Below are 26991 nucleotides of genomic sequence, written 5' to 3' on the forward strand. Positions count from 1 at the left end.
CGTTAAAGGGCATATATATATTTGCATGTAGTAAATGATGGTGCAAGATACAATTTCCACAAATAAAACAGGTGGTTTTCATGCTAAACACCTTCCAGAAAAACATATACTTACACTGGGGAGAGATAATATATTCCATATGTGTTTACAGTATGATTGTTTTTAAAGCACAACGTTTCTAATGCCACAGTGCAGATTAAAGGAATCAACAATGGATAGTGACGTGTATCATTCTGAGCATTGCGTCCATTGTATTCAATGTTAGCTACGCCTCTAAAGTAACAACTTAATATGAATTCACACTATGCTTAAACCACACGACTTTTAAAGAGTAATCTTTGAGCAAATATGTACTTTACACACCCGGAAACCAACCATGCTTGCATCCTGGTCAGAAACAAACGAGTCCTACTATGAGTTAAACGTGCCTCATGTATATTCACGATGTGGCGGAAAGTTACCTCAGATGATCAGACTGATTGGATAATGGATAAAATGAGCGCCAGTTAGCTGGCGAATCAACGAATTCTACTTGGCGCTCAAATATGAATACATCATGTGATTGGATGCGGCAGCCAGACTAACATCAACGTCATCATGGCGTAATTAATATTCATGAGTTAAACCTTCGCTGTAGTAGGATTGGTAATTTGGCGTCGTGTTCACCTGCGCCACAGGTGCGCGGTGGACAGATCGGTGTGAGATGGGTAATTCAGACTCCAAACTGCACTTCAGAAAAGCGGTGATTCAACTTACTACCAAAACACAGGTTAGGTTAACTTTGATTGACATATATGTGACTTTTATAAATGATTGTGTAACGTTAGAGTTAAAAATGTTCCAAAACGCTGTTAAGTGTAACAGATGGAATACTATCGCTTGATGTCTTTTTCTTATAATCTAATATTGTTAAACTTTATACACCCGTTTGGAAATGTAACCTTTAATGTAATATTAAATGTTAGTTTTTTACCTAATTCTATAATTTTATGTCAAATTATTCAAATGTATGCACAGAAACGAGACGAGACGGAATCAGAAAATGTATGCAGATATGACAGCTGTGTGCAGTCATGCTGTTTGTGTTTTATTACATTCAGCTCTGTTGTTCTCGTTTCTTAGTAAGTTTTTACAGGTGATGGTCATTTAGGGTTAAGCTGAGCTGCTTTGTTTACATTTTCCCAGTTTAAAAAAAATGCTTTGTTTGTAAAGGATTGAAAATAATAATCTACATTGTCCCGTAACAAAGACTGGTGAGAAAAGTATTATTATATTATATTTTATAAACAAATATTATATTTTGAATAAAGAAAATTAAGAATTCAGGGCCACATGCTTTGCATTCAATTTGCTTTTTTATGATTTTAATGAGAATTAAAGGGCAAGATGTACTTACTATAATAGGAAAAAGTTATAAGGGAAGATATCCACAGACAGTGTCCCTAAATCCCATCTCAAAACTTTTATTGAATGGTTGTGCTTTTAATAATTTTAACTTGTGAAAATTGCCCCGTGTGTGACTTTTACAGCCCGTAGAGGCCTCTGATGATGTGTTCTGGGACCAATTCTGGACTGACGTCGACTTGACGGCGCAGGATATTTTTGCTCTAGTTCCTGCCGCTGAGATCCGTGCTGTGAGAGAGGAGTCTCCGTCCAATCTGGCAACCCTCTGTTTCAAGGTAAATTATGGCTGCGTTTGAAATTTCTTACTCTCTTGAGTAGGTACTTATTTTTAATAAGTATTTACTTAATAACCACTAAAAAAAGAATGTTATGTATAGTATGCATGTGTGTAGTATGAATGTAATTCGGAAAATACGCCATGTTGTGATTATCATGTGACCTACCAGCATCAGTTGCATCACTTCACTTCCATTCACCAATCCTCTCCCGTGGCCTCATGGGATATTAAAGAGTCCATCGTATGCACAATCCCGTCAGAAGTAGTAGGTCATCCGTGTACTTTTAGCCTACATTTGGACATACTACTTTACTTTTGTCGCATACTGTTCTTCACCACTTTTTGCATTCGGGTCCATTTTGACCCAGGTATCAACTGAGGCTTAACACATAATGTTATGCATGACTCTTATGTTTTTTTTAATCATTTTTGTCTTTACCATATCTCAGACTTTGAGGATTTTGTTGATTAACATGACTTTATGCATGCCTAATAATGAACCACTGTAGCATGAAAAGTTGCATATCTTTTTCATCTAAAAGTTAAAGTTTATGCAAGTAAAATAAATATATTTCAGAATAATATTAATGATGTTTTTATTAATATGTAGGTTTCATAAATTGACTATTTTTGAGCATTCCTGAGTTATAAATTCAAATGAATTTAAGAACTAATCATTACTTTAGCTTCAAAGTGTGTGTGTGTGCGGGTGTGTGTGTTGCAGGCAGTGGAAAGGCTCGTGTTGAACGCAGACTCGGGCTGTGTGTGTGAGAGAGACAGACAGACCGTACTGAGCTGCACTCGTCTGTTGACTCGGATTCTGCCGTACATCTTTGAGGATCCAGACTGGCGTGGTTTCTTCTGGTCCACCGTGCCAAAAGTGGGCAAGTCTGTTGTGAGTATTTCTCTGAGAGATTTCTCATCATTGCTTTCAGTGTGATTAATAAAGTTCTCCAAATGGTTGATTATGCAGTGCATAAGTATGCACACGCTCCCAGAGCGTGCACGAGCTGTGCAAGCAGGTTTTAAGAAGAAGCACTAAAAACCATTTCCTTGCATGAACTTTAAAGCATGAGCTGCGTGCGTGCATGTGTGTGTGTGTGTGTGTGTGTGAGAGAGAGTTTGTTCTCCAGTGCATTTTAACGGTCTCCTGTTACCAGCCTGAACACTGCTCTGATTGTGACTGTCTCAAAGAACGACGGCGTATTAAATATCCTGTGATTAAAGAGATGAAGGGAGCAGAATGAGTGTATTGATGATGTGATTGTGTGTATGAAACTTTTCAGAAAGCCAATAGCTCCTAAAACACTGGTTAGACAACCTTGTTTCCAACTACTGTTTGGAAAAAAAGCATGAATTTTGCATTTGTGATTAAAAACATGGGTTGTAGACTGACAGGTTGTGTTGGCGCAGGATGAGAGCGATGACGAGTCCACCCGGCCGCTGGCGGAGTCTCTCCTCTCGGCTGTGTCGGATCTGCTCTTCTGTCCAGACTTCACTGTGGAGAGCCACTGCAGGACCACTGCGGTACAACATCTCCATCTCCATACATCAGTACTTATTCTGGCCAAGAACCTCCTGCTAACACTGAAGGATGTAGAAGTGACCAGCAACTGTTTTTGTTTTAATAATGATACTGTTAGGCCGTGTGTCCACCAACCGTGTTTTTTTCACGCAGCTGGCGTATTTTTCCAATTGTTTTCATTGGGAGCGCCGCGTTTTTAAACGCCATGAGCGTAACGAGGCGCTGAGCGTGTATTTAACGCTGAAGGTTCAGCGTTTTTTACTGGTCGCCGAGAGTAAAACAATGTTCAACTTGGGGTAAAACGCAGCGCTCATCACTGTCACTTTTTACCTAACCGTCCAATCACAGTGGAGGAGGGGCGGGACAAATATCACACCGACCAACCGCCACATTCTGCTTGTTCAACTTCAACAAATGATAACAACAAGCATAATAACGGAACAAAATAATTTAAAACGAGCCAGAGAAAATACGTTACATTGTATCGACAGTTTAATATAGAATCGACACAGAAACAAAATATGTGTGAAATGAGATACTAGTAACACTTTTGCGGATATTCCGTATCATAACAAGCAAAGTGTCTCAACTGAAAAAAAAATATGCGCTCAAGCGCCCACAGCTAGGCGTTTTCAGCTGGCTAAAAACGCTTTGGTGGACACGCAGCCTAAGCCACCATTCAACAAAATGTTTACTCTTTTAAATAATAATGGCAAGGCAGTCTCCATTTCATGCATTTGGCAGATTTGCTTTCATCCAAAGCAACTTACACTCCATTTAGTGTAAAGATTATCTCGGTATGTTTGTTTTCTGTATGATTCACAAACATTTTACATTTAACTTTTTTGCATTAAATATTAACATGAGATTTAAGTTAGTAGTTGAATATTGTGACCATAGATTTGCATGTTCACTGTTCTCTAATGTCACATGATTTGCAAATTTAAAAAAATCAATAATTAGTACTTGTTATTACAAAATTTTAGTAATATTTACTATTTTAACAATTTTCTTTTTTTTTTTATTATTTATTAATAGATTTGAAATTGATTTTAATTAGCTTTTCATGACAGACAACAATAGCTCTGCTTTTTGATGTTTAGTTTACTAGTAGAAAGCAATTACCTCATAATTACATCAATGGTATTGGACTTTGTCAAACCCAATAATTAGATTTCCTCAGAAGTGCTTATTGTTTCAGAGTAAATCCTACACCTATTTGTTTCAATGTATAACCTCGCAGACTCTCTCTCTATAATGTATATGTATATAATGTGTGTGTGTGTAGGATGGTGCTGCTGATATCCAGTCTTTAGACAGCTGTGAGTTCATCTGGGAAGCTGGCGTTGGCTTTGCTCAGACTCCGCATCTCAATCACACCTATGACTCCAACAGGTCAGAGATCTGACTATACTGCCCACCTAGGCTGCTTTTATCTGATCAAAAATACAGTAAAAACAATAATATTATGAACTATAATTACAACTTTAAACCGTAATTTATTCCTGTGATCAAAGCTGAATTTTCAGCATCATTACTCCCATCTTCAGTGTCACGTGATCCTTCAGAAATCAGTATAATATGATGATTTGCTGCTTATTATCAATGCTGAAAACATTTGTGCTGCTTAAATAGTTTTGTGGAAACAGTGATGCATTTTTTTTATTCGGGATTCTTTAATGAATAGAACATTGAAAAGAACAAAATCTTTTTTAACATTATAAATCTTAACTGTCATTAATGATCAATTAAATGCATCTTTGCTAATTTAGTGACCTCTCTGTTTCTTTCTCTCTCTCTCTCTCTCAGGACAGAGTTGTTGAAGCTTTTATTGACATGTTTCTCAGAAGAAATGTATCAGTCTCCATCTGACACGCACGCACTCAACCCATGGGTCTCGTTCTTTTGCTCTAGAGAAAACCGGTAACCACATCCGTGCTCATTTATTCTCATTGGTTGTGCTACATCACAATTAAAGTCTGCTCTCTCTGTCTCAGACATGCCCTGCCGCTCTTCACCTCTCTTCTTAACGTGGTGTGTGCGTATGATCCTGTCGGGTACGGTATCCCGTACAATCACCTGATGTTCTCTGACCAGCGGGGAGCGCTAGCTGAGCTGGCCCTACAGACTCTGATCGTCTCATTGGAGCAAGAGCTTGTCGACGGCACTAACACAAACGCCAGCCTGAACCCAAACACGAACACTGACACCGGCTCTGCCGATTACAACAAGAACACAACGACTGAAGGATGCAAGGTAACGACACACACAAGTACTATGGCTGTGTTCAGAACAGCATGCTAGTATGTGTGATGTATGCAATATCTATGTTTGTTGCTCTGTATAGTATGTGAATTTCCTGTATGTGTGGATAATGACCTACTACATTAGTAAAAGCAATGCGTAGTGTACCTTTAGGCCTGTAACAATCAAACATTTCGTGCTGAGAGTAATTGTCATACAAATAATTGCGATTTAATGATTTAATTCGGTTTTGTTCGTCACTTACATTTAAAGCCTCATAAAAAAATTTACTTGGAAATTGTATAATAAATTATAAATATTGTTTTTAAAAAGTATTAAGAAAATAGGCCCTTTTAAAGTTCTGAAAATTATTTTTTATATAATTAATTATAATATCCTACATTATAATATAATGCAGTCTTATTATTAAACCCACAAACCTTAATTTCATATGAAGGAACAACTTTGACTATCTTTATGTATTTTACAACTGTGATTTATTTATTTTTTTATTTTTTATAATCTTTGGCAAAATGTTATTTGAAATTTAAACTGCACAATTATTGCAGTTATCTCAAATAATTGTGATTTAGATCGAATAACCACAATCAAATGATTAATCAATAATTGTGACAGGCCTACATGCTATGACAAATCAAATTTATTTGTATAGTGTTTTTCACAATGCACATTGTTTCAAAGCAGCTTTACTGAAAATCATGATGTTAATGTTTGTGATATCTTAAAACTCATGCCTATTGCATTTAACAGATAAGAATTGGGTGATAAAAGTTACTTTTTGTGACAATACAAGCAATCAAGCAGTTGATATTTGATATAAAGTATACAGTATATCGCTTCATATGATTATTTTGTATGTATGCAGATACATTTTTTACAGTAATAGTAATGATTTAATAGTAATACAGTAATAAAAAAACAGTAATATATGATTTACAGTAATATATTTATCCAACTTCTGCAACAATTAAGTTTACTATTTTTGAGGCAATATAATCACACAATGCTAGTGATGCCGACTTTGATGACTTCCCTGAAGTTTTCCAGAAAAAATAAGTGAAATGCAATGCAAAATAACTATTTATTTGCTAGATGATAACTGAATGCTACTCGATGAATTAAACATGCAGTGATACTGCAACGAAACATGCGGTAAACTGTAAGCACAAACTAGGCATACTGTAGTAAATACAAATACCTGTTAAAATAGTAGCTTTTTTTTAGATTCAGTGCTGAATAAAACTGTTATTGTTGGTATCCTACATCTAATGTGAAAATATTCCCTTGGAAGTGGTAAGGGGGTATAATTTTCAGGACATTTGAGCCAGAAACAAAGCATGTCTGTGATTCCCATGAATGCTGTCTAAGAGCCCTGCTGGGTTTTGAAAGAGAGCATGTGTTTGGTATTATGATAGTTGAGTATTTCAAACGCTCCACTTGAGGATCAGATTGAACTTAATGACATGTTTCAGGCTACGAGAGGCGAAAACCTGTTTGTAAACTACCTGTCTCGAATTCACAGAGAAGAGGTGAGACACACGTAAACACTTCACAACCACATTACCATTATAATAATAATAATGCTTCATTGTAAGAATATTACTATATTTATAAATGCACATCTTTTTTTGCCTGTAGGACTTTCATTTCATCTTACGAGGAGTCGGCCGGCTGCTCAATAACCCCCTGATGCAGACGTACCTGCCCCATTCCTGCAAGAAGATCCAGTTTGATCAGGAGCTGCTGGTGCTTTTCTGGAAACTCTGTGACCTCAACAAGGTGCCACTTGTTTTTATATTATTTTATTTTAAAAAAAAAAAATTGAAAATGCTATTAAAATACGATAAAAAATAAGATAAAGTATGAAATAAAATAAATTTGTATTGAAAATAAAACAAAGTAAAATGCATTATTTAAAATAAAAATAGAAATTTAAATAAAATATGAAATAAATTTTCATTTATATGTGTAAATTCAAGACTACTGACACGGCATGGCTTTGCTCTGTTCCTCAATGTTTTTTCTTTAAAAGTTCTTTTACATTCAATTGTGTTTTAAATACTTTTTCAGCTCTGTGCTTCCAGCAACTGCATTTATATACGGTTTATAGACCTTGACGTTTCTTCATCTCGGTGTTTCAGAAGTTCCTGTTCTACGTGTTGAAGAGCAGTGATGTGCTGGATATTCTGGTGCCAATTCTGTTCTATCTGAACGACGCTCGTGCCAATCAGTGTGAGTATCTGATGCATTCCTGTTACATGTACAACAGAAATTCACCCATATTTTACCCTTCTAACCTTCTACTGTACGGTGAAGTTTTTAGTTAAATACAGGGTTTCCATGGGGTCTTAAAAAGTTTAAAAAAGTCTAAAATTTCAAAATCTCAATTTAAGGCCTTAAAAAGTCTTAAATTTGCTGAAGTATTGTGATCTAGGTCTTAAATAATTTTAAACTGGTCTTAATTTTCCTACATCCATGTAAATCTCATTGAAATGCTCCCGCAGTGCTTTGGAATGTTTTTCTTTTATTCCGTGGTGTTAGTTCCTTATTTCACTAGTCCAAATATAATTAGCTGTATTACGACTACAAAATGCCAACATGCAACAGCCAATCAGCTTTGAGCTTTCATGTTATTGGCCCGTCTCTCAGATAACACAGACAGACATAAAAAGGATTTTATTCAGCTGTGGATAAGTGCAAGTTTAGCGATACTTGGCTTGAAAAATCTGAATTTCGTGCTTGGTTAAAGCCAATTGCAAGCATTTGAAGCCTACTGCTTCTAATCCAAGAAAGCTATTAAAGGGTTAGTTCGCCCATTTAAGACATGAAGTTGTATGGAATCCTTACCAGCACTATAGTGCATACACACTGACCCACTCTGTAGTCACCTCCCTGGTCAGAGTTCTGGCTGCTGGAAGTTTTTCAAGAAAGTACTCCCGGTTAGTTTCCAGGGCCTCAAAACTGTGCGTTTTTACGTGAAAAAATTATTTGCGTTTCAAAGCTTGATTAATTTAACACGCAAAAAACACGCCGGTCAAAATTCATACCTCAGTTTTAATCGGCACTATTTTCTTTCCATTTCTATCAATCCGCGCTGCTGTCAACGTCAACAGTGCGCACGTTCCGATCAGCTGTTGATAGCGCGACTCGCTGACAACATGTCTGACTGCGAAACTTCTGATGATGAAACCAATTTTAGCACAATGTCAGACGGAACAGATGAGGATGGAAGTAATTTTAGCACAACGCCAAAGGGATACCTTTATGAACCGGAGTATACCGATGCCGAACTTCAACAGATGGAGATGGAACGGGAAGAGAGAGAGCGAGAGGACAGAGATGAAGTTGTCCAAGTTGATGCTGGGCCCACAGCTGTAGCAAGAGCAAATTGTACCTATATCCCTATATACTGTTTTTATATTAGACATCTTTTCACGTGTTTTCCACTTGAGTCTAAACATCAGCTTGTTTACCGTACAGTTTAGACATGGGATCATAAAGTTAGTAAATAGAGCTTACCCATGGTACTGGTACAGCAAAACTCTTTAAAATCAGTTTTTTTCTTTTTCCTCCTTGGTTGTGGATGTAATAGTCTTCGCTGAAGTGAGCACTGCACACACGATAATCCTTGATTCTGGATATTTTAGCTCCCGCAGAGTAGCCGATGGCAACCAGCCAAAGCTGTCTCGTAGCTATATCCGAAACAGGAAAACGATGGAATCTGAACGGTGATCCCGGCACATTCTTGTGGTCACAGCCTGGAAATTTACAAGTTCGCACCATCGTTCATTTTCTACTTTTTACGTCGTTTCGTAATCGATTGTGTAAACACTATGGAACAGCTGATCGGAACGTGCGCACTGTTGACGTTGACACCAGCGCGGATTGATAGAAATGGAAAGAAAATAGTGCCGATTAAAACTGAGGTATGAATTTTGACCGGCGTTTTTTTTGTGTGTTAAAATAATCAAGCTTTGAAACGCAAATAATTTTTTCACGTAAAAACGCACAGTTTTGAGGCCCTGGAAACTAACCGGGAGTACTTTCTTGAAAACTTCCAGCGGCCAGAACTCTGACCAGGGAGGTGACTACACTACAGAGTGGGTCAGTGTGTATGCACTATAGTGCTGGTAAGGATTCCATACAACTTCATGTCTTAAATGGGCGAACTAACCCTTTAAATTGGGAACGTTGGGTGTACGAGCGCTGGAGTCTCATTCAAAAAGTGAAAAACATCTAACTGCTGTGAAGGGTCTCCAGCAAGCGACAGCCATCAGCCAGTTCTTGCAAGTATCTGGCGGCTCCAGCACTACTTCTACACCTAGGCTAGGCCCACACAGTAGCTCCGAAACTCCCGCAATCGACCTCCGTGTTGCTTTTGGATCAGAGCCAACACTAAAAGCGGAGGTGCTCTGGGTTCTGAGTGGCAAGACACCAGTCATACAGTGCGAATGAGGAAATCGGGGATTTTCATTTTTTTTATGTCGTGATATAGGTCTTAAATTTAATTCAAAATGGTCTTAAAAAGGTCTTAAGTCTTAAATTTGACTTTGTGAAACCTGCAGAAACCCTGTAAATATGATGGTTTGAAATAAATTCATAAGTATTTTCTAATTATTTTATCATGTTTCTGATCTATTAAAATGTATTACCCACTTTTAGTGTAGTGTCTTGTTTTATAAAGTGTGGATGTGTAAAATCTAGGCATATGTGTCAGTGTTCATATGCATGTGTTGGCAGCACGTGTCGGTCTGGTGCACATCGGCGTGTTCATCTTGTTGCTGTTAAGCGGAGAGAGGAATTTCGGGGTGCGTCTGAATAAGCCGTACTGTGTGCGTGTGCCGATGGATATTTCAGTGTTCGCTGGGACTCACGCCGACCTGCTGATAGTGGTGAGATAAACTCACACAGATGCATCTGCCTTTGCTATTGAAGAAGGTTTAAAAGCCACAAAGCAATACAATACAAGCATCATAACAGTAGGGCAAATGATTTGTGCACTTTTTTCACTATAAGTGAGTTATTCACAGATTTAACTTGTCCTCCCATTAGCTCTCAAATCTCATTTGCACACGCATTTTGAAACTTAGTGCATCATAATTATTTTCAAGAAGTGCATCCTTGATGAAGACAAGCTAATGAGATTTAAGAACTGAATTGAAATATAAAAGAATTCTTCCTTTGATCGACAGGTTTTCCATAAGATCATCACCAGTGGCCATCAGCGATTGCAGCCGCTGTATGATTGTCTTCTCACTGTTATAGTCAATGGTAAGTGCATTTGCTCAGAGAAAAGCCTATGTTTTGAGAGATTATTTTCATTTTCTGATGGATCGTTGCTGTTGTTGTTTCAGTGTCTCCTTACCTGAAAAGTCTGTCTATGGTAGCGGCCAACAAACTACTACACCTGCTGGAGGTTTTCTCCAACACCTGGTTCCTGTTCTTCTCACCTGCTAACCACCACCTGGTTTTCTTCTTGCTAGAAGTTTTTAACAACGTCATTCAGTACCAGTTCGATGGTGAGTGTTTTGAAGCTGCATCACTGTTGTAAATACAGTCTGCACAGTTCTACATTTAGATAACATTAAAAAAGTGGAAGTGACTAAAATTACATTATTGAATGCAAATAATTTTAGCATATAGCATGCTTTCTACAGCAAGTACACAATCCTAAAACCTTTTTCTTTGCAACCCTGATTTTTTTTGTATCCACCTTATTTTTAACGTTGAGCATATGCATTTCTAACTTCAATGTGTGACTCTTCCATATCATTTGTTTCCAGTTATTTTACTTGTACAAATGAAAATCGTCTGTTTTGTTTTTTCATATTGCAAAATAGTTTTACCATTTACTGCACTTTTCTTCTATTAGCACTAATAAATAAGAAGTATTGCACATTAAAAGTCGTCACCTTTTATTTCTACAGCGCTTTATACTATACTGTTTCAAAGCAGCTTCACAGTAATAAACAGGAAAATATGAGAGAAATTTAATTGATGCTGTAAAGCAGCTTTTAAAGACAATAGTGTCTTTATTCAGCTCAAGTCAGTTCAACGTTGATTCAGTTCTTAACTGCAAATTTCACAGATTTTCTAAGTAAATCGTTTCCTACATTGTTGCAAAATGTGGAGAATTAAGGAGAATGTGTTCAAAAGCATGACAATTTTAATTTAATCTCATGCATTTGTATTCATCTGTATAATCAGGTAACTTTAACCTGGTGTACGGCATCATCCGCAAGCGCAACCTCTTCCACCAGCTGGCTAACCTGCCCACAGACGTCAGCTCAATCCAGAAAGCTCTGCAGAGGAAAAGCAGGAGCAACAGCACCCATAATGCCGTCTTCCTGGAGACCAACACCCCCCACAGCGCCACCTGCAGTGAGAAACCATATAAAACCACACCGGTTCAAACGGCCACTCTGAACGCAAGCTTGAAGGCCATGCCACGTACGAAACACACTTTCTCTCTCTCTATATATATATATATATATATATATACACACAGTTGCACCATTATCCCTCGGTTTGTAGATTGAGGTTGTCAAACCCCTGGATGGCCACAGTCGTATACAGTGTTTAGTCCCAAACACGCATACCTGTAGTTTTCAAATAATAACAGCAGGGCTGTGGTCCTCCAGGAACTGAGTTTTCCACCCCTGACTATTAAGTTGTTGTTTCCATCCACATGTTTTTAAGAGAATTTAGGGATATTGCATTAAAATATGATGGATGCAAAATGCACATAAAATCTTGCAGGTAATAAGACATTATATACAGTAAACTATGATGGAAACACATTTGCCGAATAAATTCCTTGATGCTTATCTAAACATTCATGTGATTGGTCCACCGGTTAGTCCAGTTATCCAATCTTATCTCTTATCTTAAATTTTGTCATTCTGAAATGCATGAGCAAAAGTGTGTCACAGTAATAAACTCTTATTATAATAATAAGTGCCAGATAGAATGGGATGAATGCCACGAAAAAAAGTTTTTTGTTTTGTTTTTTAAGTTCAAATATAGGTATGATCATGTTTCTACTAGCTGCTTTTCAAGTCATTCAAGATTCATATTTATTTATATTCCTGTTTATTGAAAGATGAAGAACCAGCATCTTCCTTGTCAAACTCAAATCACCGTTAAACATATTTTACTGCACTTCATTGTTTTCAAAAGTAAATAGATATACTTGTTTTCAGAGAGATATTTAAAAAAGTATCACCTGAATGTATCTTAGAACTTAGTCAATTTACAATTATTGTTACTTGTATGATTTTTTTGTTTTTTGTTAACTGAAGAAATCCTTACTGATGACATGGCATCAAAAAAATATTTGGTTCATTATGTTGCAGGCATCGATAAACTAACAGAAGCGTCGCAGGTTTCTGAGGACGGATCTACACTGTTACTGCAGAACAGTGACTCGCTTCTCAGCCAATCAGATCGCAGCTCTGAGACACGAGTCGGAGACGCTCAAGCGACTTCAGGTGAAGATGACAAGGTACAGTATCACTTGATGACCTCTGGCATTTAATATTTGTTTATTTGTTCTGTTTATATCAATAAAATGTTATTTTTTAATCATTTAGAATTCGTTAAGTGAGGATAGTGTCCTGAAAAGTCGGAGAAGCGTGTCGTCTTCATCAGACTGGGCTCCTGCTCCGGACTGGGTGAGTCAGGAAACCTCACGTATAGACCAATGCTTGTGAGGACCTCGTATACACTACAATATTTCTGAACATTTTCAGGAAGTATGAAGCTATTCATATTCCCCTTTCAAATCACTTTGTTTTGAACAGTTTATCAATCTGTTCATGCTTTCTGTCAGGTCCTCTCCTGGAAGAGTAAACTTCCTCTGCAGACTATAATGAGACTCCTGCAGGTGTTGGTGCCTCAGGTGGAGAAAATCTGCATAGACAGGTGAGACACACACATACACATATACAGACACACACACACACACTCTCACTCGCACTCACACACATACATGCATACTCACACACACACACACTCACTCGCACACACACATATACAGACACATACACACTCACACACATGCACTCACTCGCACTCGCACTCACACGCATACATGCATACACACACACACACTCATTCGCACACACATATACAGACACATACACTCACACACATGGACACACTCTCACTCGCACTCACACACATACATGCATACTCACACACACACACTCACTCGCACACACACATATACAGACACATACACACTCACACACATGCACTCACTCGCACTCGCACTCACACGCATACATGCATACACACACACACACTCATTCGCACACACATATACAGACACATACACTCACACACATGGACACACTCTCACTCGCACTCACACACATACATGCATACTCACACACTCACATACACACTCACTCGCACACACTCAGACTCACACAAACATATTCAGACACATACACACTCAAACACATGCACACACTCTCACTCGCACTCACACACATACATGCATACTCTCACACACACACACACACACACACACACACACACACACACACACACACACACAAACATCACGATCTCCAGCATGGTGTTCCAAAAATCATCATACATTTAATTAACTTTATAGAAATAGTTTAGAATCTGATTTATTGCTTCAATTTACATTGTCATTTTTAATGTTTCACGGCCCTATAGCCTGGTTTAAAAAACAGATTTTCAATGTGATCTCATTGTTAATTGTGGCATTTAACCAAAAAAAACATTGATTCGGGACGATGGAAACAGAAGTGCTAAAATGCTAACTTGTTTCTGCTTTTTGGCCTTCAAAAATACGTCCCTCTCTTGACTGAGAGACGCTTGTTGTTCTCGCAGAGGTCTGACGGACGAGTCTGAGATCCTGAAGTTCCTCCAGCATGGGACTCTGGTGGGTTTGCTGCCGGTTCCTCATCCCATCCTCATCCGCAAGTACCAGGCCAACGAGGGCACGGCTCTGTGGTTCCGCACGTACATGTGGGGCATTATCTACTTGCGGTGAGTTCTGCTCTCCGTCTCCCTCTGCAGGACAGAGAAGGAATCAATAAGCATGAATACACACAATTTCATTTTACTATAATCTAGTATTATATATATTTTTAGTGCTGTGCAACGATTAATCACATCCAAAATAAAAGTTTGTTTACATAATATATGTGTGTGTACTGTATAATTATTTTGTATATATAAATACACACATATGCATGTAAATGTGTAAGAATTATATTTACATATAATATTAATTATGAATATACATGCAAATATTTCTTAAATATATACGTGTGTGTGTGTGTGTGTGTGTGTGTGTGTGTGTGTGTGTGTGTGTGTGTATATATATATATATATTATACAGAATAATTATACTCACTACACAGACATATATTATGTAAACACAAACCTTTATTTTGGATGCGATTAATCGTTGCCCAGCACTGATTTTTGTGATGTTTTGAATGTATTCACATGTGGCTAACATCTCATAAAACATAATAAAAGTTGCTTTTTTTTTTCTTGTTTTAGTAACGTGGATCCTCCTGTTTGGTACGACACTGATGTCAAGCTGTTTGAGATCCAGAGAATTTAAAGACATCGAGAGAATCGACTCAACAGAATAGATTCAGTTTCTCCAAACTAAACACTCAGAACGAAGAATTTAACTTCACATTATCTGTCCAGAATTTAATTCTATGCAGTTTAAAATTAAGTTTTCCTTGCCTTGTTTTTTGTGTTGTGCAGTGTCTATGAATGAATGAATGAACTGATGCTGCTCAGTCCAACTCTTCTGTTATTTTTGACACCGTTTCATTTTCCGCTGTGAGTCGATCCATGAGAGCGGACACATAACTCTCAGGTCTCTGACCTCAGGAACAGCGAGAGGAGTGTGTGTTTATATTGGAGTTTTTATGTTATTTTTACTGTAATAGTGTTCTGTGTGTAAATGAACTCTGTATATAAACGGATGCAAAAACTTAATGTTGGAAAACCTGAATGCTGTATGTATAGAAATACTATAAAACTTTCTTTAATGCCATTTGGTCAAGTTTATTGTTTGCAAGTCGAATATATGTCAGAAACCTGTTCAAATTAGTATGGAACAGAATATTATATAATATGCAATTGTATATCTCTGAATGATGCAGGAAGGATATTTGATGGGGGAAAACGGCAATTTTTTTGCAGAAATTAATTGTACATTAAAAGGTGTCTCTATATGACAAGTACTTGGATCCTTTCAGAGGCAGAGCAAGTTATGAAGGCAAACTTTAAAATCCAGATGAAAATATTTTATAAAATGTCATATTTATATAAATAATATAAGATTGATCTCTTTGATGAAAAATTCAGAAAGTAGCTATGTCCGACATTGCAAAGTTTCCTTTTGCACTGGGTGTGCAGGTTATTTTCTCATGTTTGATTTTATCTAAATATATTTGCCATTCGTGTCAAATCATTTATTATATATCGTGCATCAATATTGATTATTCTCCTAATGTGCATTTAACAGAGTGTGATTTTCATGAATGTGTCACCGCCGGTGTGACTTCTCATCTCTCAGGTGTGCGCTTAGAGGAAGTGGGCGTGGCCTTTCCGGAGGTCTCCCGTAGCAACCGCTCGAGAGTGAATGCAGTTGCTCGAGGGGAGAAGCTTGAAGCGCACGTGAAATCTCGCCAACACACACACACACACACACACACGCCAGATGACCGTTAGTGAGCCGGGGTAGAGGTTCATTCGCCGCCATGAACGATAAATACCACCGGGCGGCTCGAGACGGGCACCTGCACCTGCTGAGAGACGCGACGCGCAAAGATCTGAACGCGCCGGATGAGGATGGGATGACGCCGACGCTCTGGGCCGCGCACCACGGCAACCTGGACGCGCTCAGACTGCTGGTGGCACGAGGGTCAGTGATGCGTCAATTATTTATGGAGAATGTATATAATCATTCAAGCATTTATTTATTTTTAAACATAATTTTCAATTTAAAATTGTAATATCGATACCCCAAATGACGTATGTGTGAAAATAATAATAGAGATTTTTTTTTGTCAAATTCAAACAGACAGTTGTTGAGACTGTAAGCATTTATTTTCACAACTGGACTGTTATCTACTATAGTAACTGTTTGAATCCAGCAATAAAAAAATGCATTGTGCAAAAATACAATATAACAAGATTCATGTAAAGCAGTCTGAAAATCTTAGCATGTGAATATTTCTTTCCTTTACTCACTTTTAATGCATGGGGTCCCTGAGACCCTCAGCAATGCAATATTTTTCAGAAAAGATGTGTTAAACAGTTATGTACTGCTGATCAGTATTGGTTTTTTTTAGCATTTAGTAAACAGAAGGTTTTGTAAAGAGAAGAAAAAATTCAGTAATCGCACGTTACTACATGTATTTATAGTAATAATAGTAAATTATGCATAATTACAATTAACTAACCCTAAGCCAAACCCACAAACTTAACTCTATAGTAAGAACATTTAGTTAATTCATTTTACTCATTACTTATTTGAGTCACTTTAGAATAAAGTGTAACCAAAATTTCTTTGTGGAACTTTAAATGATTATAGCATCAGTCTGTAAAGCCCTTTATATCTTTGATTCTACTCGAAGAAGGTATTTTATACATTTTTTAAATAATGAATATGATATTCAGCCCTCTCAGGTTTAGTTATGTTTTGGCTCATACGGTTTCATTAACAGGATGGCTGTTCTGTGTTCTCCTGTATCGGATCACATCTGCACTGAGATCATTTAGTCCTAAACCCAGACGCTCTCACTGATGGATATCTGGATTGTTTTATTTGCATATTTACAGCTCTGGGCTTATTAAAATAAAGGTCACCGGGAGAGTAATGCATCTCTCTTGAATTATGCTTGTCTTGTCTTACTACTGTTTAAAAGTTGGCCTATATTATATAATAAATATAAGGCTTACTGTAATTTGTCATGGACATCTGCAGCGTTCAGCAGTCTTACTGATATTTTTAAAGGAATAGTTCACAAATTAATACTGTTAATCTGATTTTTACATATGGAACAGACCAACACATCATGAGGGAAAGTGAATAATAACCTTATTTTCAATTTTCTGTAAACTGTTCTTTAGGAGGAACTTGCTCTAGGAGAAAGCTGTAGCATTGCATTGTTTCTCAAGTCATTAGGTAATTAGATCTAAATAACCTGGCTCTTATCTCAAGACAAGGTTAATAATGGAAGCTAAATGTTCTGCTCTGTGAACACACTCACTGTTCTCTAATTAGTGTTCTCCATCAGATCTGTTACTGAAACACATTCAGAAGAAGAGATCAATGCAGTTTGAGTCATAGCTCATCTTTAGAGTTCACGATTCCCAATGTGTGTGTGTTTAGGAGGAGAGAGAATCACTATGTAGTGCAAGCTTTTATTAGGATGTGATGAGTATGCCCAGATGTTTTTGCATTTTCTGTGCTGATTTTGAGGTAACATAATGAAATACTGTGGAATGCATACTTAAGTAATATTTACGTCAATGTGAAACGCTGTTTGCAACCCATTTTACTTCCATAATAAAACGCATTTGTGAATAAAACAGGAAGTTTAACTAAAAAATTAAGGCGAGCCCTGTTTGTCCATCGGGAGTGGGCTGGATTAAGAGTCAGGTTGTTGGAGAGGAGATATCATCCAAAAAGGAAAGTCATTCCATAGCAAGTTTTAGCATTTTGAAAAAAGATTACAAAAAACAGAATTGAAGTTAGAGACACAGATGCACATTATGCTGAATAACGCCAAAATGTGTACTACTGAATTTTAATTTCATAATTATTATTTTTTTTAAATTAACAAAAGGTTTTTACTTGAAAGACGTACGAGAGTATTAATAAAAACAGACTGTGAGCATCAGGGCTCCAGCATGTCTCTGCTACATCTCTAACGTGCAGGACGTTTTAATGCTTGAGATTTTAAGAGGAGTTCATGGCCTTGTGCACATTCATGGAGAGGGCTTTTACACATGGCCAGACAGAGAGAAAGATGTTAATGTTCTCAGTTAAAGGTCAACATAATGAATTAGGGCTATTCCCCTGCCACCTTCCTGTTTCTCTGGCTGTTGGCAGTTCTTTAACTTGAATGTCAGGACCATTATGCACCTCAGTCTTTCACGTTTTTGCTTTCTGCATTTCAATTCTGTGACCCCACATGGTCCCATAAAACCTTGCATAGTTTGTGCTGGTCTCTACTAAAGAGTGGGAGCCATTTGTACTGCAGAAACTCTTGCAGGCATGAGAATTTGAGACTAAAAGAGAAAACACTGAGCGGTTATATGGACCTTAGTGAAGGCAGACAGCATATTATATATGCAGCATCATTTCATCATTGAATCTGTATTAATTAAGGTATATTGGACTTCAGTTGGTTTAAGGGGAAACATAGGCCTACATTATTTTGGCACCTAGATTATTGGTTAATGTTACACTGGCTTAGAATAAACTGGGTTTTGCACTTGTACTAAATTGCCAACACTGTGTCTCATACATGAAACGAGTGGAAAGAATGTCTGTAAAAGTATGGTTGGTAACGAATACTGCAGAACTCTTTCTGTGCTGATGATGAATGCTTTACATGGTGCACAGTTTTTAATGACTTTGAGAGCTGAGTCACAAAGGCAGTTTGCATAATGTGTGAAGGCGTGTGTACATGTGTGTTACAGGGGGTAAGTGGAGCTCCAAAGCATCACGTTACTTATTTAGATTAACACCTTGCCACATAACAGAACATGAATGCATGCACTCATGCACCATGTACATGTGCACACTGCACAGACACATGTATTCACACACGCTATATTTACACAAGTAATTATCAAATTAATCAACCAAAATTTGATTTATCATTATCAGCATTGGCCACAAACCATTTTGGCCAGGAAACTATATTAAATTGTATTATTACGCGCCGCGGCTCTGTGGAATACTTTATTCTGATTGGTCAATCGTGCCATCCAGTATAACATATGCTCATCCGGGTAACTGAGGTCGGCACTTTATGCTTGCTAGGAACGTTTTTTACTCGTGGAAGTTTTCTGTTTGGAGAGCAAATAAAATATTAAAACTCAAATCAATATTTTGTGTACAGTTATATAATTGTCATCTGGTATCGCAGACTCTCTCTCATGTTTCAAACAAACTCGATAATTTTGCGATGATTGTCTTGTACACTGTAATGGATTATAAGACAAGTACTATTTTAAAACAAATCAATATCAATATTTATTCATGTGATGAAATACCATGTAATAAGTGGTATGACTGTATGCCGTATCCCTTAAATGTCCTTCTAGTTAGAAGTTGCCACTTAGTAGCAACTTCTCTCTAGTTTTTGCTTTTAAAGAGCTAATAAAATATTTCGACTCAGATCAATATTTCACCCTGTCCGGTTTATTCTGCGATAACAACTGGCTGGATGTACGTTATCCCTTACTTAAATATTGGCCATCAGCCACGCTGCTCTTTAGATAATGGTATTGGTATCAGTCACTGACAAAACCATATCCATCGACCACTAATTTTGACCATGTAAACTATATTAGAATCATCAGAACATAATTAGACATAACCAATCCACTATTGCTTTTGTTATTTGGTCCACAGTGGAGATCCAGACAAATGTGATATTTGGGGAAACACTCCCCTTCACCTGGCGGCAGCTAACGGCCATCTGAACTGTCTGTCCTTTCTGGTGTCATTTGGCACCAACGTGTGGTGTTTGGACAATGATTACCACACGCCACTGGACATGGCAGCTTCTAGAGGCCACATGGACTGTGTTCGATATCTGGACTCTATCGCCGCCAAACAGATCACCATCAACCCCAACCTGGTGAGCAAACTGAAGGACCGTGCCTTCCGTAATGCAGAGAAACGCATTATGAACTGTGAAAAGCTTCAACGCAAACATCACAAACGCATGGAGAAGCATTTCTTGAGAGAGAGCGCTGCGATGGACATGTCGGATACGATGAGTTACAGCAGTTTCAGCAGCACCTTAAGCCGAAGGATCCCTCAGTTTAACACCCTCGACTCCAACATGACGTACTCACAGGTACTGTGTCTGAACACAAGGGTACAAAGGGGCATCGAACCAGTAACTCAAACATAAATCCTTTGCTTAATGGAGTCCACCATTAGGTCAGTATGGAGAAGCAAGTTATAAATTCTGTTCCAAAACCTAATGAGCTGGCATTTTAAAGTGTCATAAGCACACTCCCATTGCAAAACCTGTTCCAAAGAGTTGGCACCATAAAGAATATCCTAAAGAGTCTCCTTTGTGGTTCATACTCCACACATTACATTTTTATTTATCTAATATTCTGGGTGGTTTCAGGCAAAAAATAATAGCAGGAGAGTCCAATCTTTCATTGTAGCCTGACTCATGTTTGTCTGCATTTTTAAATGATGTTCAATGGGGTTCAGGGTAGGTGGTTTTCTTTATTAGCCTTTGTGCAAATATCCCTGATATAAAACTACTGTACATTGCTTTGGATAAATAATCTGAAAAAAATTAGACTTTCTTCTTTGTTAGAGTTGCATAATGCCTTTTTAGACGCCAGCGCATGCTAGTTCACTAACAATGGTCTTTCAATGGAGTACTAGATACTTAAGGTCATAGCTCACTGAGTCCGAAATTTTCGTATGCGTTATTTCGTATTTGTCATCCTAAAAATCTGGCACGCACAGAAACCTTCCACACTGAGTCCAATGCGTATTAATTAATCCGTTGCGAGAGAGAAGGAGAGTTACACCTCCTTATCAAGGGGTGTAACTCTGCGGGATTATCCCGAGCAATTTAATGCTTACTTCAGGATGTCAGTGGCTCAATTTGAGGCTTTGCTAGCAATACTGGAGCCACATATTAAAAAGAAGACCACCAATTTTCGTGAACCAATTGATCCTGAACAGCTCTGGATTTTGACGTTCGTTTGTAAGGTGGCTCTGCAGAAAATCTAACATAATCCAAATTTTTTTTATTTCAGACAAAAGTTTCGGAGGCCATGTGTAAACGTGATTGACACAATGTGAGGTTATATTTATTTTTTAACGTGCGAAAATTTCTGAGAATTTCAGTGTGCAAGGACCTTTAGTGACGTAGCTATGTGAGGCAATGCTAACAAGTTTGTATACAGGGTGAAGTATAACAGATAAAATGACCATGAGAAACTTCTCTTTTGCAGGCAACGCTTCAGTCCACAACTAGAGGCCGGACCAAGATTCTGCGGCGTCTCGAGAAGAAGAAGCAAAGTGATGGGACGTTCAAGATTTCCGAAGACGGTCGAAGGAGTGTTCGCTCGATCTCTGGTCTTCAGCTGGGCAATGACGTCATGTTCATGAAGCAGGGTACATACGTCAACCCACGCCAGCAGTCCAATCCTCGACTGAACATCCGGAACATGTTTTCTGGTAAACAGGACATAAGGGAAGATGAAGATGAAGATGATGATGAGGTAGACACTGTTTCCCGCGCGCTCAGTGATCCGGGTCTATATGATGCTGCATACTCCGAAATAAGTACGGATTCCGGTCGGGATTCTTTGTTCAACCGCCCAGGACTCGGTACCATGGTATTCCGTCGCAATTATGTGACCGATGGGTTGTTTCGAATGGGACAGAATGAGGGTAGCGTGGTGGGGAGTGAACCAGTGGGACGAGTCCCGAACGTCCGCTTACGAGGGAGATTGCCCCTACGGTCACCCAGTCTCGATGAAGTCAGCATAGGCAGCTCATTGAGCCTACAAGAGAGGAATTTACAGGTACAAACAAAAATCAGCAGATACTATATGGATGCCACTTGTTCTACCACATGAACTAGACTTTAACTATTGACTGTCTTGTACTTGCACTACATTATGGATGGGATGCTCCGGTCTTGGAGGTCCACTATCCTGCATTGTTTAGCTCCATCCCAAATCTAACCGAGAGATTGTGTTTGATTTGTGATATAGCTAAACTCTGCAGGACAGTGGCTCTCCAGAACCGGTCTCCAAAAATAATGCTCATATGTGCTTGCTGATCATTTAATTTCAGTGCCAAGGGCATTAATTCATGCTTTGCAGTCACGTGACTACCATGGATACCTGGCGGGCAACAAACGCAGACAAAATGGCCAATACTACAATCAATTATATAGTGAGGCTATTTTGTTTCCATAGCACATTAACAAAACGTTTAATGACACTAATAACACTAAAAACAATACAATTACGAAATATGAATAATATCACTAAAATGATATAGGCCTAAAAACAGTGTTTAGTTCACGAACAGCACAACTCTGCCATCTGTGAAAATCAAAAATAGCTTCAAAAACTTGTTTAAAAAGAAATATTCTTAAATTTTTTTACTGTCATTAATGTAGGTCCACAAGAGAAATATTAAGCCAGTAAATTAAGATAGTCTTCGCTATACCGTTATATCCATCGTCGTCTCTGAGAGAACGCGGCGTTAATGCAGCAACAGATGCTGAAAGCTCAGTCCGTTTCTACTTTCACTCACGTTCTTAACCCGATTATGCTGAATAATAGTGCATCCAATCGCACAACAACTATCTGGCATGTCGTTTACACCTCAAAACACCAACTTTTGTATATTAAAACTGGCGACGTCCTGGCAAGATCCTTGATTAGTTTACTGGGTTCGTTGCTAGAGAACAACGTTCTTGCCCGCCAGCTGGTACTTGCAACGTCACGTGCAAAGTATGACTCGAGAGTTGGTTACAGCTTCCACTCTTATAGGAAGCTTTTACGTTAAATGTTAGAACATGACTGCAGGGATTTACTCCCGATCAGACGCAGTCTGGCACTGGATGTTTTGCAACATAACTCAGTCTGCATTTCCTACTTATCCCAAATGTGTTCAGAGGGGTTCTGAGCAGGGGATATGTAAAGGCCATTCAAATTCTTCCATACTATAAAATAATTGCTTTATTGACCTTTATGCAACATGCTTGAACTGAAAAGGGCCCTATTTTAGTATAGTTGCCAATGGAGATTGCATGCCTGCATGCTTGACTTTTTAGTAAGCTAAAATATGCAAACCTGTTAAGTAAAAGTGGGTGTCCAGAGACTTTGATAGTTATAATGATAGTTGTAATGTTGGCGGTGTCCTGTAGGATTTGCCATGGGAGGAAGGAGACCTCGGTTTGGAGGAGGAGGATGACGAGCTACAGCCATCATCGGCTCCTTTGGAAGTTTTCCTGGCATCTCAGGGACTGAGTGACTTCTTGTCCATCTTCAATCGAGAGCAGATGGACCTGGAGGCGTTGCTGTTGTGCTCCGAGCAGGACCTCATTAGCATCCACATCCCACTCGGACCCCGCAAAAAACTATTGGATGCGTGCAAAAGACGCAACGATGTTATCGACAGAGCTGACGGCATGCAAGACACTATGCTGTAAAAGAGTGCGTGTATGTCTGTTATTGACTCCCAGTGTACTCCCTTGCTTCCTGCATAGGCGTCTGCTTTTAAGGCAGCATCCTAGCTAAACTGTATCCTAACAGGCAGCAACTTAACACGGTACACAGATAGTGCTTCTCACGCAAAGTGCATGGGAGACTTGACTCCCAGCTGATACATGATACACACAGGAAAGGTAAATCAATTTTAATTAGAGTATTTTTATCAGTGCTTTATAACCAGCATTTCTCTCATCTTCTCCACCATTTTGGATATATTTTTTCTCTGAGCTCGTTGCATTCTAGGATTTCTTTCTCTGCAAAGGATACATGCGATGCTGTCTGAGAATCTGGCCAAAGCAATGTATTTTGGGAGGCAGTAATAATGCTAAGATAATTACACTGCCTACTTTTTTTAACCACTTCTTGCCAGGAGCTACTATGATGTCTCAGTTGACCCTGTTCATGAAATGTGCATCCCCAGTCTTAAGGTGCATTTACATCATTTCACAGGCATCTTAGTATTTCTAAGCAAAATACATTAACTTGCTCTTCCTCTGAAATTACTTAGTTTTTCTGCTAGCATCTGTGCAGGCTATTGAATAATATTAAATAGCCAAACCCTACTTATGCACTGTTTTAGTAAACTTGTTCTGACTACATTCTGTTATACAATGCTTTCGCTAAAACCTGTTCAATCAATACCAGAATGATTAAAAGTAAGTCATATCCTTCTCCTCTAATTACAAATCCTGTTTAATTTCGAAATGCGTGACATTGCGGAAGTAAAATGGGTTGCACACTATTTTTTTTACAGTCTATGGTTTTACAATGCAATTCACATATTTGAAATACTTATACCAGCATTTGGAACTGAGCCATTGTGTGTGTGTGTGTGTGTGTGTGTGTGTGTGTGTGTGTGTGTGTGTGTGTGTGTGTGTGTGTGTGTGTGTGTGTGTGTGTGTGTGTGTGTGTGTGTGTGTGTGTGTGTGTGTGTGTGTGTGTGTGTGTGTGTGTGTGTGTGTGTGCGTGCATGAGTGAGTGAGTGAGTGAAACAACTGCCTCCCTGTGGCTGGGAAGAAAACTACAGGTCTTCTATATGGTCTCACATCACTTTCTATCCAGCACTGCTTCCTGCTCACAAAGAGCTTCTACTTGGAGAATGAAGTCTATATGCGGTTATGAATACCTTTTCTAAGTTTTGTGGCATAATTCACATAAACTCTTATCAGCTTGAGCTTCATCAAAGACACTGTGGTTCCTGATTAACTCTGTGAATTGTCATGCATATGGATACTGTATTTTAAGACTAAGGTATATGCAGTAATAATTAGCATTTTCTACTCAATTCAGACCTTGCCATATGACAACCCAGCTTAAATATGGCAATGTTAACACAGATTTGCTAGTGATGGAGCAAAAAATCTATACAGTATATCAGGCCTGTAGTTTCCCACATTTCCCCCAGATTATGTTAAATAGATTTTTTTTTAATTGAATGTACCTCAGTGCAAAACTATAGTAAATAAACTTTTAGATCAAAAAGTCTTTAAGATCATTCATCCAGGTCAGATGTGTCCAAACTTGACTTGTATATGCCTTGGAACTGAATTTATATGCATTCAATGTTTTTCTATTTGGGATTATGTTTTATAGTTGTGCATACAAACTGTATATGTAGCTTTGGACAGCATCGATGTCCAGCCAAAACACATTGCAGTTTGACTCATGGGAAATTTTCTTTATGTTGGAAATTTACAGCATTCTGAGGATGATAATGATAGCATATACTGACTCCAGCTGAGAGATGGCTGGAGTTTGGGTGTGTGTGAAATATCTTCCTTGACCATGTGATGTTTGTACAGTTTCATTGATGTACGGTTCTGTGTTTGCTATTGATCGACCGCAGTCAAAGCTTCTGGCTCAGTGTGACATGTTTGTTCTGGCTATCTCCTCATTTATGGGTGTGTGTGTAGCAGGTTTGAGAAGCTGACATGCTGAAAGCTGATATAATTCTTGTTACTTTGTCTATACAAACACACTCCATCTCCATCTGTACACTACACACTGCTGTCCCGAATCACATTTATGGTAGTATTTTCAATGCTTGTCTGGATGCAAATGTAATGCTTTATTTGTTCTTGTGTGTTTTTCTCGCTTTTACATTCATAACTCATTCACGAAACACGAGCAGAACAAATTTCCGTGTTCATGTTTTCTAAACCCATTCTTGTGTAAGTGGTCACATATTTTTTGGGTTGTAAATTGTAAGTGTAAAATGTTTAATACAAAAATTTCTGTGCAATTAATTCATAAAACATAAAAAAGCATCCTCTATCTTTGCACAATAAGAGGATGAGGGATTTAAAGCAAGAGATTAGTTTGTTTTGCATTATGTTTCATGATTGTTTTGTTGTTGCTTGTACTCTTTCCTTACATCTTGTGAAGTCTTGAATTTTTTATGATACTCAAAATATAATTGTCTTTTCATATTTCATGATTGTCCCTGACTATGCCAGGTCATATTTCAGCCTATAAAATCAAAAGAAATATGAACCAGATTCATTTTCAGGGAAGCCAAATGCCAATATTTTCAGTGACAAATTGTGGATAGTTGTGTTACAATGTTAATTAAATAAACTTGTCATTATTACCATTGTGAACTGACCTGTGTTTGAGCTATTTGATGTTTGTTTGTATTTTAACATTGTTTGAATCGCTCACGTCCTCCCTGCTTTTCTTTCTTTTTGCTCTGACCCTCCATTCTTTTGCTTCAACCTTTCTTTTGTCTTCTGCCAAGTAAAGTAAAAGAGAGAGAGGAGGGAGAACAGGATTTGTAAATACAAGAGTGAGTCCACAGATAAGAGAGCCCGTTTATTCTATAGCTGTGTGAGGAGTTTTATCTGTGTGTTCAGGACACAACATCCCCTCATGGACAATACCAGAAATCTTTTTCCTTGTGGGAACATTTTCAGTCCCTATAAGAAAAACGGCTTATAAATCAAACTAAATTATGTTTTTGGAAAATGTAAAAATGCATAGGAATCTGTGATGGGTAGGT

At 38.1% G+C, this 26991-nt stretch overlaps 2 protein-coding genes across 2 annotated transcripts; both read left to right on the forward strand.

Moving 5' to 3' along the window:
• Positions 1–567: 567 nt before the first annotated feature.
• hid1b (HID1 domain containing b) lies at positions 568–15531 on the forward strand. The gene is made up of 19 exons (XM_077209253.1): positions 568–769; positions 1530–1679; positions 2406–2576; positions 3095–3208; positions 4495–4601; positions 5016–5129; positions 5204–5462; positions 6944–7000; positions 7110–7250; positions 7613–7703; positions 10212–10363; positions 10664–10742; positions 10826–10990; positions 11679–11921; positions 12827–12975; positions 13064–13144; positions 13303–13394; positions 14340–14498; positions 15021–15531. Exons 1-19 carry the CDS (start codon positions 704–706, stop codon positions 15082–15084), a joined length of 2454 nt encoding a protein of 817 aa, XP_077065368.1. The 5' UTR covers positions 568–703; the 3' UTR covers positions 15085–15531.
• A 532-nt stretch (positions 15532–16063) lies between these two features.
• Positions 16064–26593, forward strand: ush1gb (Usher syndrome 1Gb (autosomal recessive)). Its single transcript, XM_077209245.1, has 4 exons — positions 16064–16404; positions 20134–20584; positions 21714–22289; positions 23648–26593. Exons 1-4 carry the CDS (start codon positions 16241–16243, stop codon positions 23930–23932), a joined length of 1476 nt encoding a protein of 491 aa, XP_077065360.1. The 5' UTR covers positions 16064–16240; the 3' UTR covers positions 23933–26593.
• Positions 26594–26991: the final 398 nt, after the last annotated feature.

This window comes from Siphateles boraxobius, unplaced genomic scaffold (assembly GCF_051911475.1).
Source record: "Siphateles boraxobius isolate OS27281-9 unplaced genomic scaffold, OSU_SipBor_1 60, whole genome shotgun sequence".
NCBI lineage: Eukaryota > Metazoa > Chordata > Actinopteri > Cypriniformes > Leuciscidae > Siphateles > Siphateles boraxobius.